The 20,897-nt window shown below is 40.7% G+C and overlaps 1 protein-coding gene across 1 annotated transcript in view; it reads left to right on the plus strand.

The window, feature by feature from the left end:
- Nucleotides 1–20,052, plus strand: part of ADAT1 (adenosine deaminase tRNA specific 1) — a 23,107-nt gene extending 3,055 nt beyond the window's left edge. Inside the window, exons 4-8 of the mRNA XM_080638748.1 lie at nucleotides 1,686–2,304; nucleotides 6,499–6,644; nucleotides 9,217–9,316; nucleotides 11,890–11,976; nucleotides 18,583–20,052. Coding sequence (XP_080494874.1) covers nucleotides 1,686–2,304; nucleotides 6,499–6,644; nucleotides 9,217–9,316; nucleotides 11,890–11,976; nucleotides 18,583–18,715 — 1,085 coding nt within the window. The 3' untranslated portion in view covers nucleotides 18,716–20,052. The remainder of the gene's footprint in view (nucleotides 1–1,685; nucleotides 2,305–6,498; nucleotides 6,645–9,216; nucleotides 9,317–11,889; nucleotides 11,977–18,582) is intronic.
- The last annotated feature ends 845 nt before the right edge of the window (nucleotides 20,053–20,897 follow it).

Below are 20,897 nucleotides of genomic sequence, written 5' to 3' on the forward strand. Positions count from 1 at the left end.
ACCACACTATCATGGTTTAAGCCCAGCAGGTAACTCAGAACCACGCAGCTGCTTGCTCACGCCCCCGCTTCTTCCCTCCTGCTCCCAGAGAGATCAAGAGAAGAATGGAAAGAATGTAATTTCCACGGGTTGAGATAAGAACAGTCCAGTAACTAAGGTATAACAGAAAACCACTGCTGCTACCACCAATAATAATAATGATAAGGAGAATAACAAGGGAAGAGAATATAAAAGTAAAAAAGGGGAAAATACCAATAAACACAAGTGATGCACAAACAATTGCTCATCACCTTCAACAGATACCCAACCCTAGCAGTGATCTGGGCCTTCTGGGTAATTCCCTCCAGTTTTTATACTGGGCATGATGTGCTGTGGTATGTGATACCACTCTGGTTAGTTTGGGTCAGGTGTCCTGTCTCTGCTCCCACCCGGCTTCCCATGTCCCTCCTCAATGGCAGAGCATGAGAGACTGAAAAGTCCTTGATTGTGGTAAGCGCTGCTGAGCAACAATGAAAACACCCGTATGTTATCAGCAATGTTCTCAGACTGAATCCCAAACACAGCACTGCACCAGATACTAAGATGGAGAAAAGTGACTTGTTACGGCTGAACACAGGACACACAGAAAACCCTAAACCACTAAAAAAAAGACAAAACCCAATCAAACCAAACAGAAAACCACCAAACCCAAGCAACAAACCACCAAAACAAAACGGGAAAAAAGCGACAAAAAACCCTTAACAAACCAAAACCAAACTCCCACAAAACAACCAAAATTTCCGCCTACAAAACAGTCCCCTAACCCAAAACTTATGGGATGGATGCAACTTCTTGTTTTGTCCAGGAAAACACTTTTGTTAAAAAAAAAACGAACCCAGCATTACAAAGATGAGATCTATTAGCAAAATGTAGGAATAAGACTTCTTGGTCTATCATTTTAATGGAGGTCTTGATGTTATCACAATCCTACCAATATATTCTTCAACTGCTAGTCTGTTACCCGAGTGGAGAGGTCACAGTGCTCTCAAAATACACCTCATTAGTACTTCACATAGTGAATTAGTTGCCCATACTTTTTTGTGATTTTGATGGCATTGCTGGAATATAATATGATGGTTTTCTTTAGGAATGCAATATCAGAATAGAATCCACATCTATCTTCAAATTTAATAGCAAGAATAATTTCCTGACTGCCTTTTTCTCACATACCTGTCAGGCCTGGTTTGCTTTGAACTGAGCTTCGGAATTCTGTTTTGATCTTGTTTTAGTGATACAGATTAAAATTTACATCTTTATTTGATGAGTTATTGTTTACTTACTCCTTTGAGAATTGTATTGTTTAGTTAGATCAGACTAGTTTTCCTTGGAGTCTTCAGCACTGCCTGTGGTCTGTCAGATGCCAATGACACCTTTTGCTTTATGATTTTTATTTTAAATTCTGCTTTTTGATTATTTCTTAGGTAGAATGCAAAACATGAAATTAAACATAGGTTGGCTAAAATTTCAATGAAGTCTGATTCTTCACTGTACATCAGTGTTGCTTGAAAAGTGTGTTCTCATAGTTAAAATTTTCCTGAGTACAAATCTATGAAAGCCAATAGCAGTCGTCATAGTACTGCTGTGATGTGTTCCAGTCACAAGAGATGCAGTTTTGGCAAATTTTGACATTATTTCTTCTGTTCTAGGTGGAGATGCTTCTATTATTCCAATGAGTGAATCAGTGAACCAGCTTTGTAAGCCAGCAACTGGAGCTGATGCTGTTGGACAGTTAGCAGAGTGTAGAAGTAACTGTGATCATTTGGGTCCAGAAGATAAAAGGAAATCAGAGAAAATGGCAGGTGAACATAAAATCAAGAGAATGAAAACTGACATTGATGGTTGTTTTTCTGTAATCACTGAAGACCTGGCTGTTCAGCAAGGATCTGTGGAACGAGAAGATGACACAAATCCAGAGAGCTGTGAAGGTTCTGCAGAGACGCAAACAACTAATAAGGAGACTAAATTAGGGAGACCAAAGGTAGCAGATGTTTATAGAACTGGAGCGAAATGCGTGCCTGGAGAGCTGAGTGATGCCCGAATACCTGGTCTAGGTTATCACTGTGTGGGGTTATTACGAGTGAAGCCAGGTCGCGGGGACAGAACATGCTCAATGTCCTGCAGTGATAAACTGGCTCGCTGGAATGTATTAGGGTGTCAAGGAGCTCTTCTGATGCATTTCCTGCAGTATCCGTTGTATTTGTCAGCAATTGTAGTGGGGAAGTGTCCATACAGCCAAGAAGTCATGCGGAGAGCAATTATTGAAAGGTAAGTGTTCTCTGGAAATCAGATAGTGTGTATGGAGACAGTGAGTTATGGAAGACAACATATCACACAAATAACAGAAATTTGTTCCAGGGTCATGTGCAGAAAATGTCAATTTCTGCAAATTCACATTTTCAGAAAGTGGCCCTGTGGAGCATGGACAAAAGGTGATTCCTGCTGGTGGATCAGACTTGAAGATTCACAGAAGAACTTCCATTAGATTCTGGATCCCCTTGATTGTCTCATCACAGAGCAGTGAGAACCTGTTACCCATCAGAGTTTTTCAGAAAGCTTTCCAGCAGAAAAAGCAGCTGGAAGGACATGAAGTCAATGTAGTGAAGTTGAACTTTTCAATTTATTCAGTTATCCATACTCCAGAGAGTCACTCTGAGTAGTAAGTTTCCTTTTATAGAATTGTGTTGATGAGCAAAAGCAGCTTTTATGTCTTGCAGCAGCATTCCTAATATTAAATTAAAAAGCTCTCAAATCCATCCATCATAAATGCAATCTGAAATTACTCCAAGTAAATGCATAGGTAGACTTTTGCACTGTCTTTCTGATTGTCCTTACAGAACTTTTATAACAGCCTTAAATTAACTTAGTTCTGAAGCTTTCACTGATTTTAGACCCTGCTTTCAAGCTAACTTTCCAGCAAGTAAAAGAGCCAGTATATTACACTTCCTTGGAAGGGAATTGTAGTAAAACCAGTTTACTTTTTGCTGTCTTTCTGAGCTTGGATCTGAACTTGAAATTTCCCAGGAGGTTAATATTTGGGTTATTGCATTTGCATATAAGTCCATCCCATGTAAAATTTCAAAATTATATTGTCAGCCGTTCTCAGTAGAAGTTTTTGAAAGCTGCTGTTCTAAAGTTGTGACTCTTCCTTGTGTCTTCAGGTGAGCCGTGCATCCTGTGGAAACAGACTTCTAGACCTAACACAGAAATTGCTGTGCTGTGGTGGAGTACATTTAGGTTTAGAAAGATGAGTCTGTTTGGCAAACAGATTGAAAAGTCATGATCTCATGTCAGCACTTGTTTCTGTTTATATTAATAGAATCATAGAATAGTTAGGGTTGGAAAGGACGTTAAGATCATCTAGTTCCAGCCCCCCTGCCATGTGCAGGGACACCCCACACTAAACCATGTCACCCAAGGCCTCATCCAACCTGGCCTTGAACACCGCCAGCGATGGAGCATTCACAACTTCCCTGGGCAACCCATTCCAGTGCCTCACCACCCTCATAGTAAAGAACTTCTTATATCCTGTCTAAACTTCCCCTGTTTAAGTTTGAACCCATTACCCCTTGTCCTATTACTATGGTCCCTAATGAAGAGTCCCTCCTCAGCATTCTTGTAGCCACCTTCAGATACTGGAAGGCTGCTCTGAGGTCTCCACACAGCCTTCTCTTCTCCAGGCTGAACAGCCCCAACTTTCTCAGCCTATCTTCGTACGGGAGTTGCTCCAGTCCCCTGATCATCCTCGTGGCCTCCTCTGGACTTGTTCCAACAGTTCCATGTCCTTTTTATGTTGAGGACACCAGAACTGCACACAATACTCCAAGTGAGGTCTCACGAGAGCAGAGCAGAGGGGCAGGATCACGTCCTTCGACCTGCTGGTCACGCTCCTCTTGATGCAGCCCAGGATACGGTTGCTTTCTGGGCTGCGAGTGCCCACTGCCGGCTCATGTTCATTTTCTCATCGACCAACACCCCCAAGTCCTTCTCTGCAGGGCTGCTCTGAATCTCTTCTCTGCCCAACCTGTAGCTGTGCCTGGGATTGCTCCGACCCAGGTGTAGGACCTTACACTTGGCATGGTTAAACTTCATAAGGTTGGCATCAGCCCACCTCACAAGCGTGTCAAGGTCCCTCTGGATGGCATCCCTTCCCTCCGGCGTATCAACCAAACCACACAGCTTGGTGTCATCGGCAAACTTGCTGAGGGCGCACTCAATCCCACTGTCCATGTCACCGACAAAGATGTTGAACAAGACCGGTCCCAACACCGATCCCTGAGGGACACCACTCGTTACCGGTCTCCAGCTGGACATTGAGCCATTGACCACAACTCTTTGCGTGCAGCCATCCAGCCAGTTCTTTATCCACCGAGTGGTCCACCCATCAAATTGATGTCTCTCCAATTTAGAGACAAGGATGTCATGTGGGACAGTGTCGAACGCTTTGCACAAGTCGAGGTAGAGGATGTCAACTGCTCTACCCCTGTCCATCAGTTCCGTAGCCCCATCAGAGAAGGCCACCAAACTGATCAGGCAGGATTTCCCCTTAGTGAAGCCCTGCTGGCTGTCACCAAGCACCTTGTCATTTTTCATGTGCCTTAGCATGCCTTCCAGGAGAATCTGCTCCAAGATTTTGCCAGGCACAGAGGTGAGACTGACTGGTCTGTAGTTCCCAGCGTCATCCATTTTCCCCTTCTCAAAAATGGGGGTTATATTTCCCTTTTTCCGGTCTTTGGGAACTTCACCTGGCTGCCGTGATCTTTCGAATACGATGGACAGTGGCTTAGCAAAACTTCATGCTTCTGGGACACTTCACACTTGCATGCAAGCAAGTATCTCTCCCTGGTCTGTCCCACCACTTCCATTCACACTGATTTGAATATGCAGTGCAAGCTCACCTTTTGTAGTTTTCATGCATTCTGAGGGATGCACTTCAGAATTCTGCTGTAAGACTGAGCCTTCAGCTTCTGTAAAGGATGAGATTTGTGGCTTCTTAAGTCTGGCTTTGATATACTTGTTTCTCATCCTCCTGCTCTGCAATATAGAAAGAAGCTTAATTTTTGAACCTGACCCACCGTTAGCAATGTTTGAAATGTCAGAGGAGCCAAAGAGGAGAGGTACTCTGCTGGACTTCATATTTGGCGCAAATGAGGGGATCAGTGGGGATGTGAAAGGCAAAAGAGGCCCAGGTTGCAGTGACCATGAATTGGTGGAGTTCAGGACTCCAAGGGGAGGGAGGGAAGTAAAAGGCAAACTCACAACCATGGACTTCAGGAGAGCAGGCTGCTTGGAAGAGTCATGTGAGCTGTGTCACCTAGCATATGACAGCTTGGAAAACACTGAGTTGTCTTAGACTGGAAATGCCAAGTGTAGGTGCGTATCTGTGATGGTAAAAATCTGTCTGCTGCTTTGATCTGAACTACACCCTGTGTAGTTGTTCATTATATAGTGAAATGCTTCACTTTACTGTGAGCAGTATTCTGGTAACACAATTTGTCACCTCAGGGAAATTTATGTGAGGTGAGGTGCACTGCTGCTAAATGAAGAAACTCATCTGCTGTGCACTGGCTTTCTTGCTCCTCACAACTCTGAGTTGATGAAAACTATTCTAGCAACAAAAGGATTGTAAGTGGATATTTTTCTTGCTTAGAAGGTTGGTTCAGTGCAACAAAGGCATCTGCAAGTTTTAAAGGACAGTAAGTGGAACAGGGCAAAGTGAAGGGAAAGGAGGGCAAGAAGGAAACCCAGGAGCTGAACCTCTCCCATTAAGAGCCAATTACTACACCAGTTCCTCTGAAAGGTTTGACTATTTAATAACTCCTTTTCTCCATAGCCTTGCATCCTTCTAGGATGGTTATAAAAGAGGTCATAGTATATTTATTGTGGAAACTCTAAAGCTATCTCTGCAGTGGACTTTACTGGATAATGCTTTCCTCACTCTGTAATACTTCATGTCTTTTCCTCATACAATCACAATCCCATTCAGTGTGTAGCAATAATTTAAGGTAACACAGGTAAGATTATGCATGGAACTGTAAATGTATCTTGTATCTTTTTAGTCTTTGGTTATGAGCTTCCAGGTTCATAAAACAGTTGTTAGTGTCATATGGTTTACTATGTAAACACTTTGATTATTGCAGTCTTTATCCTCCATATTTTACCTCCATCAATTAGGAGGGTTAACTAGCCCTTGTATCTAGACCCTTTTTAAAAATCAGTTAGTCGCATTTTTTTAGGATGGACAAAGTCTTAACAAACTAGGTCGCTTTGTTTTTTTAGCAAATACTTTTCTGAAAGGAAACATGCCCTCAAGCCTCCTTGTCTTTCTTCCATAACTCATGCTAAATTCAGTTTTAATGTAAAAAGTAACATATTTTAGATTATGCAGGGAAATTACCCCAAATCAGCTTGTTTGGGAAGAGCAGACTTAAAATCACTTGCATTTTTCCGTGCCTACTTTAGGTGTCAGCACATCTCGTGTTTACCGGCTGGTTTTCTCACCCAGGAAGTTAAGCTGCTGCAATCAGATCTTCGGTTTGAGCACAGCCGTCAGGCAATTCAGGAAGCTCAGACTAACAGCAAAACAAAACTTGTGCCTTGCAGTGCAGGTGAGTTCACCTGGGCCAATTGCATAACTGTGTGCAGAAGTCCAAATAGAAATCAGGTGGTTTTGGTGGTTTTCTAAAATGGAACATCATTCATTGCCAGTGCTAGAGGCAACATGTGACTTACAGCAAGAAATTAATTTCAGGTCAGAACTTAATTGTTAATAATTAATAATACTCAGCTCAGCCTCTAGTTCTCTGTAGGGAGTTTTAGACTGAATGAAACTTGGTTGGTGCCATGAAGAATTTCTAAGCTAAACAAAGACAGGAAACAACCAGCTAAAGTAGAAGTTCTGGGGTCAATAAAAACCCCAAAAATATCAAAAGGCTGCTTGTTTCAGGTAGTTTTGCATTCTCCTTGGTAATGAACAGAAGACTTGCCATGCTGAGTTATGCTTGTAACTGCTGCAGAAATCTGTGAACGTAAAAAGAGTACAGAGTAGTATAGTGGGAGGGTTTAATTGATAGAGGGTTTGGACATTGCATTTTTTGTCATGGTGATGAATGAATATGCAAATCACGCTGTGATTTAGCAACATGGTCTCTTTTAGGAAAAAACCCAAACAATGGAGCTGCCACCATGTATGTACAGTTACTAGTACTTGTTAAACAGTTTCTTTAAGGTTGGACATGCCTACCTTCTGCTGTTGTATAATTTTCTGGCTTAACTGGAACTGGAAGTTATTCTCTTACAATAGACCTGATGATAAAATAGACTGCAAACAAAGGGTTCCTGAATGGAATCCAGATTCATTAGATTGGATTTTTTTACAGGTGCGAGGAAGGAAAATATTTTGATTCTGTGAGATAGGAAACAAAATCCATCATTGAAAAATGGTGCCAGTTTACTTTGCAAAAAAGACCTGAAGCCAGCTGCTAAATCCCTGTGTATGACTTTCTTTCTGTACAGTTACTTGTGTTAGTCTATTAAATAAAGATGAATGATGATTTATCACACTTTTTTGCATATATAAATTATGCCATGTTGATTTCTTTAAGAGGTGAAAATCAGAATAAACTAAATTCAGGGCTGTTACACTGAGTGTTGAAATATGCTTGATAGGAACATTGCAGCTGGTATCTTAAAAAAAGAAATGTGTTCCTTTTAATAGTTTGAAGTTTGTGCTATTAAAAAAAAAAAAAATAGAAAACATTTTCATATTTAAGTAGATTTTTATCTCTTTGTCAGAGGATATCAGACTCTGACCAGGTGGTTTTAGATACTCCCCACATGTAAGGTGTAGTGTTCAATAACAGTTTTTTGTATTTAATTTTGTTTGACATTACACAGAATTTTAATTTAGCAAGTGATAGAGCATTGTGCCTAAATCACAGTGCAAGTACCATTTACACTTAGGAGAGCATGGCAATTGCAGCATACAGCTGAATCACGACACAAGTGCGATTAACATAATCAGCTGCCATAATATGCTTTATAATGTGTAGGTTTTGAGAATCTTGAATGGCAAGATGCTATCATGAAGGAGAGAAACTGAAAATTGTCTTTAGAGTTAGTGCATGTGCAGCTGTTTTGCCTGTTAGGAACATAGAAAAATGTGAGAACTTAGAGAACAAAAAATGTCTCCCACCTTTTTTTTCTCCTCCCAGGAGGGATGGGGAGGAGGATTGAAATAATGTAATTCCCACGGGTTGAGATAAAAACAGTCCAGTAACTGAGGTATAACCACTGCTGCTACCACCAATAATACTAATGATGAGGGAAATAACAAGATAAGAGAATACAACCGCTCACTACCTGCCTACCAATACCCAGCCCAACCGGAGCAGTGATCTAACCCTTCCATGTAACTGCCCCCACTTTATGTGCTGTGGTATGGAATACCCCTTTGGCTAGTTTGGGTCAGGTGTCCTGTCTCTGCTTCCGCCCAGCTTCCCCTCCTCCCTGGCAGAGCATGAGATTCAGAAAGTCCTTGGTCAGAGTAAACATTACTGAGCAACAACTAAAAACATTGGTGTTATCAGCGCTGTTTCTAGACTGAAAGTCAAAACCACAGCACTGCACCAGCTACTAAGAAGGAGAAAAATGACTGCTACTGCTGAACCCAGGACAGCAGTAGAAGTTAAAAACTGTTTTCAGGATATAGCAGGACAGATTAGGTATACAGTTTTGTTTCTGTTAACGTGCCACTGATGCTTTGCTACTTATTTATGAATCTGTGAGGCATGATATGCAGAGTTTCAGCATTAAGAAGTTCACAGTCTTAAGACGGTAAGAAGGTAACCAGAATGGTAAAGGATAAGGCTGTTGGCACTTGCTATGTCTTTGAAGAGATTATTTTTATTTGACTACTAGGTAATAATATTTTTCAAGTAAAGTCAACAGATATTTGGTGTATGTAGTTATCAAACTCAGAGAGAACTATTTGGAGTATACAATACATAATAAAATAATAGCACACAGTAAATAAGGAGGATGCAGACTGTCTGGTGCAAGTAGTCTGAATTATTTTGGGAAGCAGCATGATATCACGTGAACACATGGAATGAATGGAACTGTTAAGTTCTGCTTTTGTGATGAGAGCATATCACTTGTTCATAATCCTTTCTTCTACAGCTATCAGTTGGAGTGCAGTCCCTGAGCAGCCTCTGGATGTCACCTCAAATGGCTTCCGGCAGGGAACAACAAAGAAGATGATTGGGAGCCATCAGAGCAGGTATGACAATGTTGTGGTGTCTGAGTGCAGAGATCTTTTTTGTTAGCACGCACACACATCTGTCAGCTCATGTGGTGCATGACGTATTGTCAGAGTAGAGGAAATATAGGGAGTGAGGAAAAAGGGGAAAGGTAGGGAGCTGGGGAAAGGGAAGAGTCGCTGGGTAAGGGAGACAAGGGGAGTTGGAATGACAAAAGTTGATGAGGGTTAACAAGTTTATCCTATTTCTTTGTTTTCACTGTTGATTAAAACTAGCATTGTAGGTAATGGTGGTGGTGGATTACGATAAATTTTTATTAAAATAGAGATTATCATTGAAATTAGCAGAATTTTTGCTTTGTATCTCTTGAGTTGGTAAGTGTGAGGGAAATGTGTTTTCTGCAGGTCCTTTTTGTAGATTTTTTCTGTAAGAGTCAGGCCAGCTGACCTGGATGTATGATTGTTAAAATTGTTGTTTTGCAATGTGGCTTTCTGCATTAAAGTTTTAAAATGTTATGAAATGCCTGTAGCATCTTCCTAACACAAAACACGGCACTTTCTGATAGTCTTATTGACACTGTGCTCTTTAAGAAACATTATAATCCATGTTTAAAGAAAAGGTTACACAGTTTTCTTGTGGTTGAGAGGAATTACTTGTAAACATCTGCAGACAGATCTATCCATCTCTCTACACCTTTCTCAGTTTAGGTGAGGTGACTAAAATTAGCACTGGTCTGTGGAAGTTCAGCTTGAGGATTGCGGTCATGTTTTAATTGTTGGCTGCTTATACTACAGTTTATCAATGATCATGGTGTCCTTTTTTTCCTGGGCTTTCTGGGAGAAAGATGGTAATCCTGACAGTAGTGAATAAGTAGATCTTGGACAATTCTAGTGGATAATTCGTTCACATGCCTGAGAGTTGCATGTTCTGAGCTTCTCATTGACTGAAGTTTATCCTGGTATATCCTAGTATTTCCAGTTTTCCCTGAAAGAAGAGGACTAGTAGCTTTGTGGTCTGTGGTCTGTGACATTGGTTTGTGGGGTATTGTTAGCACAGTGTGTCTTTTGAGACAGGCTTTATGTGCACAGTAGAATATTAGTTTTCATTAGGTGGTATGTAATGTATTCCAGAAGATGTGTGAAAGATCAGACAAACCAACCAACCTCTTCTTCTCAGTAAGCTTAAATTTGTTACGTAGCATTTGTGGATCGTCAACTCTCAAACTCTAGAGCCATCTGCTAGGTGCCAGTGTGCTGTAGGAACTTAGTTATTGTTGAGAGCTCCTCCTCTCTTTTACATGTGCCCAAAATTCACTAAAACATTCAGAAATTATTAGAGAGGGCCTACAAGACTGTTTGACTTCAAAGGCCTTGTTTCCTTAGAAAATCAGGATTAAAAACAATGTCTGTCAAGGAATACGTAAACTGTTTGCACTTGTGTGATAAATGGTCATGAAAGGAACTTCTATGATGAAAATAAGGAATTTATATCCTTATTGGCAGTGTGTGTTTAATAATAAACAGGACTTTATTTCCCTCAAGGAATCTCATGGTGATTCATGGGAGGTGTTGTTTAGAGTTTCCCCCCTTAGTATGCTAGATAACACTAAATATTGAGGAAGGTAAAGCTGACTGACTAAAAGGAATTTGTAGGTAGATGTCTGGTATGCGCTTTTGTTAATACTTATTTAACTAAAACACCAGAAACTACAATATGAATCACTGACAGATTAACATGAAGATGAAATTTTAGAACATCTTTGCATGCCAATTTTGGGGTTCTTAAAGAACAAACTACCAAAATAGAAAGCAGGTTTTGACTGGTGGTTTTTTTTTCAATATTTCTGGAGAATCAGTTTGCACTTGTTGGAGAACTCAGGCATTGTAAAGACAAGTGTATAAAGAGAATTTACTTAAATAGAGAAAATAGCTGGGGCTCTCAAAAATGAACCATGCTTTATAAACAGCTCTTCTAGTTACGTTCTCTTTGGGGAAGGTGAGGGGCTTAAAGCTTACTGAGATGCATATGGTGTCTTCAGACTTTGACTCACTTTATTTTTTGATGAGCCTTTTAATATTTAACTGCTTTGCAGCTGTTGCTGTGTGTGTCCTTGTCACTGTTGTGAGAAGGACAGCATTGTTCCAACTATTTCTGCTGATTCTTTTATTTGTTCTGAATAAGTCTGCCAGTTTGAACAAGCCTTTCAAGTCTTCCTGTGCTTGTTTGATCAGTTCTGGGACTAGTCCTTCTGGCTCAACCTTGCTGTAGTTGTGAGCTGATGACGATGCACTCTCACACAGATAACAATGTGGGGATATTAAAATGTTCTCTGCAAACTGATAAGAATGCTGGCTGGCACCATGGTGGCAACAGAGCTCTTTGTCAATACAATATTTAAAACAAAGTAAAAAGGCAGGTGGGCAGCTTGGATGGAAAAAGTTAAATTGTTGAGAACTTTCTACATTCTTTGAGAAGTGAAAATGTTTTTCATCAAAAACAGTCAGCTGGGATGTAATACTGTGAGCTGTAAGGGGAAGTACATTTCTGAATCCTTTTTCCATCAGAATTCCTGATTTACTTTTTTTTCCATCAGATCCAAGATCTGTAAAGTGGAACTGTTCCATACATTCCAAAAGCTGGTGATGAGTATTCCACATGAGGATCTGCCAGACACTCTCCGGTAAAGACATTTTTGTTAGATTTAGAAAAGTGATTTCAAACTTAATGAAACTCAGTAATTATGTGATAATACCAGAATCTGCTCATGAATCTCACTTTTGATAAGTTCATTGTTAAAATTTGGTCTTTGAAAATTATGGCATGTACTTGATGGGTTAGGAAGACTTTTTGGTCTTTTTAATCACCTCCATGGAGAAATAGGTATCAGATCTCATGTGTTAATGACAGACAGAAGAAATTGGAGGTGGGTTGTTTGGAGTTAAGGTAAGAATTTGGGGCAGCTGATCTGTTCTGCAGGCTTACTTCTTTTGAGAAGGGTAAACTCTGTTCCTGATCAGTGGAGCATTGCACTAGCTCTGATGTCTGTAGCTGATGGACACCTCTGTAAGCCTCTTCAACTTGCTGTCTTTGCAGAAAACTCTGCATTTTTTTGTCTTCTGAGTCAAAGTGGTTTTGTCTGAAACAGAGTTTGAGGAAAAAAAAGTTTGCTGTTTTGTTTTTGGTTTTTTTTTTTAGAAAACTGTAGGCTAAAATCTTTTTTCATCCAAGTGTATGATGGATTGAGAGCTAGTAAGGTGACAAGCTGTAGGGCTCTTTCTGCAATGCATGTATTATGAAGACTTTCTGGAAAGACAGGAAGTTGCCTGAGGAGGCTATACTTGGAGGTTTCTTTTATGTTATTAGAAACAAGTTTGGTTTATAAAACTGGAATTTCTTGTAGTAGTCACCTGGTCTGGCATTGCATTACGTGCGTTACATGTCTGGTGGTATTCTAGCCAGAACAGCTACCATGGAGCAGGGCTTAGTTTTACATATACAAAAAACTTAACTCTCACTTTGGCTTAGAGATTTGGAGAGGTGTAGGAGGTTCCAAATCCATTGCCTTGGAAGGGTTAGTTTATTTTAGAGTTTTTTCCAGGTATGATTTCACCAGGGATGTGATTGCACCAGCTGTTAAGCTAATTTAACTGCTGGTAGCTGCTGAGGATGGTGGTCCCACAGCAGTCTCTGCTGCTGATGGCTGTAGATTTCCTGTTTTTTCCCTTGTATCAGCTGCACTTCTCCAGCCTCATGGTGAGCCAGTTCAACTAGCTTATGCGGCAGAAAACAATTACCTTGTCTTCTATGTTTTCTATTGGACTGATGAGCTGAATTGGCTCATTTAAGGCTAAAACACGTAATAAATCCTGTGCAAAGGAAGTAAGAGGTATTTGTAGCTGGAAGAAAGGGAGATGGGCTGTTTCTGCCTTTCGTGGTACCAGCATATTAGATGAGGTAAACCTAAAATAAGTGTGCCCTGGATTTTTATTATTAGATCTTGTGTGCTATTGAGTTTCTTGCAGTTACCTTTTGTGTCTGTAGAAGTCTCATAACTATTTTAAAGTTCTGATGTCAGCATGAGCCGCGCCGCTGCTGAAACACTTGCAACTGATTCTATAAATAGAATACGTTCTTCTTCAGTTTTAAATATAAAATTGTTAACCTCTTTTGAGTGGGAGTTTTTCTCACTTTGTTCAGCCATCATAACATCCTCCGAGTAGAGTGTGAGCAGAGTGTGAGCTGTGCCTTGTTGGGTAGGCGACTCATTGTGCTGATCATGTGCTGCTTACATAAAGTCACTTCCCCTCAGGGCTTTTCTAGACTCCAGTGGCTTTCTAATTTCCTTTGACTTTTTTGTCCTTTACCATTTTTCTGCTTGGGTTTCTCCTGACAAAGTCCAGCTGATGTGCAGATGTGGCTGCACAAACTCAATTTGTACAGTAGAGGTGCTAGCTCACCAGTCAGCTTGTCCAGTTGCTTTCCTGTTGGAAGTCTTTGTTTTTCCTACTCTTCACTTAGAAAGCGAAATTTAAAAAAAAAAAAAAAAAAAGGTGTTTGTATTGCTGTTTCCTCCTTCTTCTCTTTCCTTTTCTACAAAATATTCTGATGTGTTTTCTTCCTTTTTCTTCCTTTCCCCCTTGTAGTTTGAATTTGAGTGGACCTCAGATAAAAAATCCCACACTCTCAAGTTTTTTCCTCTAAACTCCTGTGTATTTAAGTTAGCCAGCTCCGTATCTTCTTCCCATTCAAATGCGTCTTATCTCCTCCCACAGATGTTTGGCTCTGGTGCTATGCTGTCACCTAGTTTCCTTTTTCCACTTTGCCCCTAAGTTCCTGCTTTGCTTCTTCTAGTCCACTTTTTGGTCTCTTGCCACCCATCTTTTCTGCTCCATCAAGGGAATCTCATTGTGTTGTCCTTTAAAATTTGCTGAACAGTTTGTCTTGTTACATTCAGAAACAAGCCATTCTCTACTTAACACTTCCTTCCTCTAAGGTTGTCCACTGTCGGACCTAGGATACTGGGACAGTTAAAGCTTTACATGCAACTGGTATACTGCTTCTGATGTTCTTTTGTTTTCTTGTTTATGGTGTCTAACGCTGCTTCTCTGGCTTCTTGTGCCTTCCCTTTTCTTTTATTCTTCACTTCTCTCCAGAGGATCGATGCTGGCACTGTTACGTTGGAACAGGGAGAAGGCCTACTGGGGCAGAGCTTTGCTGGCTCTCCGAGATGCTAAACATTATACTGAACAGTTGTTTTTGTCAGGATTTAGTTTATTTGCTTTCAACTGAGACGGTGAAGGAGGTTGTGTTTAGCTGGCATTTGCTACTTCTTCACGAAGAACCACATAGTGCTGTGTTGTGCTGTCACACTTTCTTCCTTTCTGATAATTTCTATGACCTCTGTCTTCTGAACCTTACTTATATTTTCATTCATGTCTCTAGCTAGAATATCTAAACTTACTTGGTTTTTTATAACCTCCACTTGCCATACTCCATTCTCTTCTGTTGTCTCCCTCTCACATGTTGTTTCATGTTAATGTTTTGAAATTACTGGTACATAAATCCATTGTTCCCCACCATGTTTTTCATGCTCACTGTCAAAGATGGTGTGTCATGTGGCAGTGTTGTACCATTGCTAATCTGAATTGTTATGTAGAAACCTCTGCCGTATTACTGTTATTTGCAGACCTCTTAGTGGTTATATGGCAAAGAAGCATTTTTGCATTTTTGGTTGTTTTCCCTGCTGGTAGAAAAACTCCATGCTTTGTGCATCACCTGAGTAAGTGAAAGACTTCTTTTGTCACACAGTGGTATCCACCATACAGAGTCACCAGGCCTTTCAGTTTGCGCAAGGTGTGGCTGGCTCTGCAGCCCTTTGTCTGAATGTAAGGGAGGATTTGTAACATAAACTTGCCCCAAGTTTCTTTTTGGGCTTATTACATGGATTGCTGATTCTCTTTTCTCTTAAATTGTAGCCAAGAGCCCTCACAATTAGGATTGTACTTTATTCTTCGTTCTCATTCTGTCTGCAGTAGGAACAATTCCAGTTCCAGTGACACCTGATTGGAGGGTGTGGGCTGTTGTACAGAGCAGTGCAAGGACTTTCAGATAGCTTTAAGATACATTATAGAACCTTTGTTTGAGGTTCATGTTTAAGGTCTTTTTGCCAGTGTTTATTTGTGAAAAACAAAAGGATGTCACCAGGTGACTGCTAAATATTTCCCTATGGAATGAGGGAGGATGATGGTAAGGAAGTGTCAGCTTAATGAAAGTAACTGTCATGGGAGAGGTGCAGTTTCAGTGTTACTGATGTTGTCCAATTAAAACCAAACCAGAACAACCGCCATATCTGGCAAGAATTCTGTTGCAATTTTCTAGTACCTTTTCCATTTTCTTTTTAAAATTGGTACATGAAATAATTCCTGTGGTGGTCCCACCACTGCATGGAGGCCTGTGGAGCAGTTAGGTTCTTTGCACTTTCTATACTGCACATCACAGATGCTTGTTTGGGTGTTTGCCAGATTGAAGAGTCTTTTAGTAAGTAGTATATTCTGCCCCATAAATATTCTTCATAATGATCTCAAGACTTGGTCTTTGTTTTTTTAATTACTCTGTTGAGCTTCTACATCTTTCTCTGTGGGATTCATTTTTGCCACATCTCAGATGACACTGGAAAAAGCCACAAAGTTATTTTTCCTATTTTTCAATAATGCATTAAAAATCTGGTCTCCCAAGCTTAGGCACAGCAGTACAGTGACAGTCTTCCAGATACTGCAGAACCTTATGTTACTGTTAGAGCTTGTTGTATTTGAGCAGACCCCACTCACAGGAAAAGTCAGTGAGCTAGCTCAGCATCTTGCCTGCAGTGACTGCATTCTGTCTATAGCTCTGAAGAAGACACTAACAGAATCAGGCCCTGTATGTTTTCCTGACCCCTGTCATTATGGATTCACATCATATTTTTACATACTGGAGCTCTGTGAGCTTTTGTCCCCTTAGATGCAGTGCATTAATTTTTGTACAAAAGTAATGTTCTGTTTGATGCCTTGTGCTTACATCAATATTTTTCATGTGCAGAGTGACTGGAATCTCAAAAGTGTGTTTTAGTTCAATGTAAATGTTTGAATATGTGGTTAAAGAGGTAGAGTTTGTTGCTGAGAAGGAAGTACTGCAGAGTGCTTTCTTTGCAGGTTGCCTTGCTGGTGAGCCCGTTTTTGCTCAGCTTTCCAAGTAGCTGAGCTCATGAATGTTTTCAAGCAATAATGGTGATTTGCGTAAGACTTTTCCAAGAGTACAATACCTTTCAGAATGAAACCTGTGGATCACATCTCATGTCCGTGGCACACAGCCATCAACATCACTGTCTCTCTCTTACATAGTAGTGTAGGGGCAAGATTAAAACAGTAAAGAGAAACATAAAAGGAATGTAGTCAGGAAGACCTGGGTAGGCAGTAGATCGTACAATTGTACTGCACTTTGCCTGGGGCAGCAAACTAGTGTTACTTTTGCCAAAAAAATGTCACAGGTTCTGTATTACTGATGCTCAGACCCTCAATGGCCCAACCACAGCTGAGATACAAATCATGTGAGGGATTTAGGCAGATGTAAAGTGCCTTGAATTTGAAAGCATTTTTCCCATATATAGATTGAAAATTTCTTAGAAGCTTAATGGGGAATTTGAGCATGAATTAAATAAATTTGTTTGATTTTGGCAGCTCTTTGAGGAAGCTGTTTAAAATGCAGCTTTCTCTTGCATCCACTGTTAAATCCTATAGTGATGTTGTCTGCTTGGAGAATGAGAGCCCAAGAGGCTGCACTCACATGTGCTCTTGTAACAACTATAGTGGGGTGAAAATACTGGGCTGCTCCTCACTGTCTATCCTGCTTTTGTGCTGTGTTGTCCTCTACTGTCTCCTGTAACAGTTTCCAAATAAAGGTATACTGGAATGATCTAGGTTAGAAGAATCTCTCATGTGTTTTAATTAAATTGTATTACACTGCTAGATATGAGTTGAAGAACCATTGATCTGCAAGCAGATTCAGGAAAAACAGCAACATTTAGCAAGGATGAAATGAAGAACAGCTAGGCATTGGAGTATCTCTCTTGGCTTAGTGGCAGGTGGAATATCTATCTGTCTGGATCTATATCTACATATATGCATCCACAGCAAATGCAAGCAAAACAGCTGTTTCACCTTTAACAAGATTGAGCAGGTCAAAAGATCTGTGTTGTAGAATTCCTTTTTGATCTTTGACCATCTTAAATGTGACATCATAAGTACAAGTAGCTATGTTTTGAAGATATAAGCAGCATCTAATATTAGCTATTCTGTGATAAAGAACAAATATAAGTCATTAGATGATTTTATAGTGAAGAAGGGCAGGGTCAAGATCTTAAACAAATATGTCAGACGTCCTTGAAGTGCAAGAAGCATGCTAGCATAAAAGAGTTTCTTCTCAAAGAAAAATTTGGTCATTATCCATGAGTATAAGCATGTAAGCCTGCATACTGCTTCCCAGGGTATGGTTTTGAGGTGGAGTAGAAGGTACAGGTGGTTTGTACCATGTCTGAGGTACACGTTGGGCATACCTGGGAGAGGAACAGTTTGCTATGTTAAGGATTTGGAGGTGGTGGTGGTGAATTGACCTTGGCCTTTCTTGGACCTGTGTTGTTCTGCTGAGGTTGTAGGGAGTAGGTGCTACATGCAGAAGGGGAGCAGAGCACCAAACCTGCTGAATCTCTTTTGCTTTAGAGAGAAGATAAAAATATGTATTCTCCTTTGTCTCACTCTTCTCCATTGTTTTGTGTTGGAAAAGAAAAGCTATCCTCTTTGCCCTTGTCACCTTCCCTTCCAGCCAGCAGTCATATCTGTTCTTCAAGCAGAACAAGGCTACTTCTACTCAATCCAAAGCACCTATCTCTAGCCACCTTTTCAGCTTTGCTATGACATTTCTTTAAAAACTTTTCAAGTTTTCTATAACCTATGGTTACACAAACAGTGACACTTCTGTTGCTGGAGAGTGTGTGAAGCATGGAGAGAAACTGGCTGGCTTCCTTTTGTAAGACTGCTGACAGTGTCTAGATAGATACACTAGCTTCAGGGTCTGGCCTCTCCAGGTCTTGTCTAGAAGCACAAGGGAATTTCACTTAGTAGCATGAAAGAGCTCAAATGGCATTGTCATGTGCTTGGGTGTTTGGGGTTTGATTTGTTTTTTTTTTCATTTTGTAGCATTACATTCAATAGGATAATAGAAATGTTTTCGGTGTTGTGTATTTCCTGTTCAGGATGAAGACTCTAGAAACCTACTGGGACTACAAGGAAGCTGCAGTAAATTACCAAGAAGCCTGGAAAGTGCTGCGTAGCCAAGCCCTGAGGGGTTGGGTCAAGAATACCAAGGAATACCTGCACTTTACATGAGAATACATGCGGCTGTGTAAATCCAGCAGTGAGCTCTGGTGCACAGATACCGCTGCAGTTCAAGGACTAGGAAAAGATATCCTCTACTTTGTGTCCCTGCCCATGTCGGGGGGGTTGGAACTGGATGATCTTCAGGTCTTTTCCAACCCTAACTGTTCTATGATTCTATGATTCTATGTGCTCTAAGGAGACAGTGAAAAGAAAAGCAATTTAGAGAAGTCTTTATTTTGGTTGAGTTGAAGCCCCTTTTTATTGAAATATAGAAAAGAATCATTGTAGACTTGAAGTTCTGAGCTGCATGAAACAATTATGCCCAAAAGAAAGGAAGAAGTGACGTGCTATCCCCTGTTACCTGAGGATATGATGTATCAACTATAGTCCATTGCAGTGAAAGTAATGTCAACTGAAACTAAAGCAGTGCTATGGCCATCACTACTTTCCCCCCCCGCCCTTTATAATGTTATGGTCGGTTTTGTGTTGCTGGGACAACCCTGATGTGTAGTAAGTAATGTTTTTATAACTCTTGGCTCTCCTTGTCTGTCTCGTGGAAGAATTTTCTGTGTCCCCCAACCCCATTGCTTCTAACTGGAAATACAGGTTCTGGGGTCTTTTTAGAATCATAGAATAGTTAGGGTTGGAAAGGACCTTGAGATCATCCAGTTCCAACCCCCCTGCCATGGGCAGGGACACCCCACACTAAACCATGACACCCAAGGCCTCATCCAACCTGGCCTTGAACACCGCCAAGGATGGAGCATTCACAACCTCCCTGGGCAACCCATTCCAGTGCCTCACCACCCTCTCAGTAAAGAATTTCTTCCTTAGATCCAATCTAAACTTCCCCTGTTTAAGTTTGAACCCGTTACCCCTTGTACCCCTTTTTTCTGGAATTCCTTCATGTAAGCTTCTACTTACTAAATACAGCCAAAGCAGAGTACAAAAGTGCTGGGGAGAAACAGTGTCAAATAATACCACTTGTGATCTATCTCATGTGTCTGTTTTAATTTCAGGACTTCACCAGATACCTGTTGAACTGCTTTGCTTCTGTGGGCAGGAAAGAAACCTCCTGGTTCAAACCTGTCAATCCTGTGTAATTCCTGGCGAACATTTACCTACTTTGCAGTGTTTCAAGCGCTGTCCAACCCCTGTCTCCCTGTGATACGTGGTTAATTAAAAGCAGGGATGCCTTCACCATTTATGTCACTGTTTCCTGGCAACTGTTCATTAATTGCCTGGCCGAGGTGGAGATGCTTTTGGGGGGACTGAAGTGGTCGCTGACAGTCTTAGCCTTTATGCTTTATTACCAAGTAATGTGTACATGGCAGTCAGTAAACACTGGGGGCTGGGGGAAGCAGCAGGTAATCCTCCATAAGCTTTTTGTCCCAATTACTGCATTCTGTGAGCAAGTTCAGGACTATGTAACTGCTACTGAGCACACTCCCCTTTTGTACCTTTTCTGTTGTAAATTGTGCTTCATAAAACATTTGGACAAGGCAACGGCAGGATGAAAGAACTGGATAATTTAGAACCTAAAAATTTTTTAGTGACTTGATTTTTCTGGTTTTTGGTATCTTACTCTAGTTTTGAATTTGAAAAATCAGCACAGCAGTTCTCCAAACAGCCTGTAGAGTCAACCTGCTGAGCTGCATATGGGACTGTTCAGTACATATTGCATTACAGTCTGAGAACTGATTACAGCAAATCCTTTTACTTCACACTTGGGTTGACTTGTCAAATAAGAATAGTTCTCTTACTTGTCAAAGAACTAACAAAACCTGAATTCTGTGTGTATGAGCCTGTCCTCTCAAATCCAGAAAAACAGAAAGCAGAAAGACCTGTTGTATTGGTGAAGGGGGGAGTCATTGCATGTGTCTTTAGAGGACAGGGGATTATGGAGAATGGTAACTTGCGTTAGTCACCAAAGGATGAAAAATGGCCAGATGCCATCACAGATTTGCTACAGTGTGAACTGCATTGTGGGAGCAGAGTCCTGTAGTTTACCCAAGAGATAATTAGTACATTTCCAGGCTCCTGAAATTTACCTTTGTCCTTCCCTGAAATCTTGCAGAAACTGTAACTTACCGTACCTCATTTCCCTTTGTTAATGAAGAAGGTCTGTATGGAACCTGCTGACCAGACTGGAATGTTCCCATTTCCCATCCAGCTGCAATATTAAAATGGG

The sequence above is a fragment of the Psittacula echo genome (genome assembly GCF_963264785.1).
Source record: "Psittacula echo genome assembly, chromosome: Z".
Classification (NCBI taxonomy): domain Eukaryota; kingdom Metazoa; phylum Chordata; class Aves; order Psittaciformes; family Psittacidae; genus Psittacula; species Psittacula echo.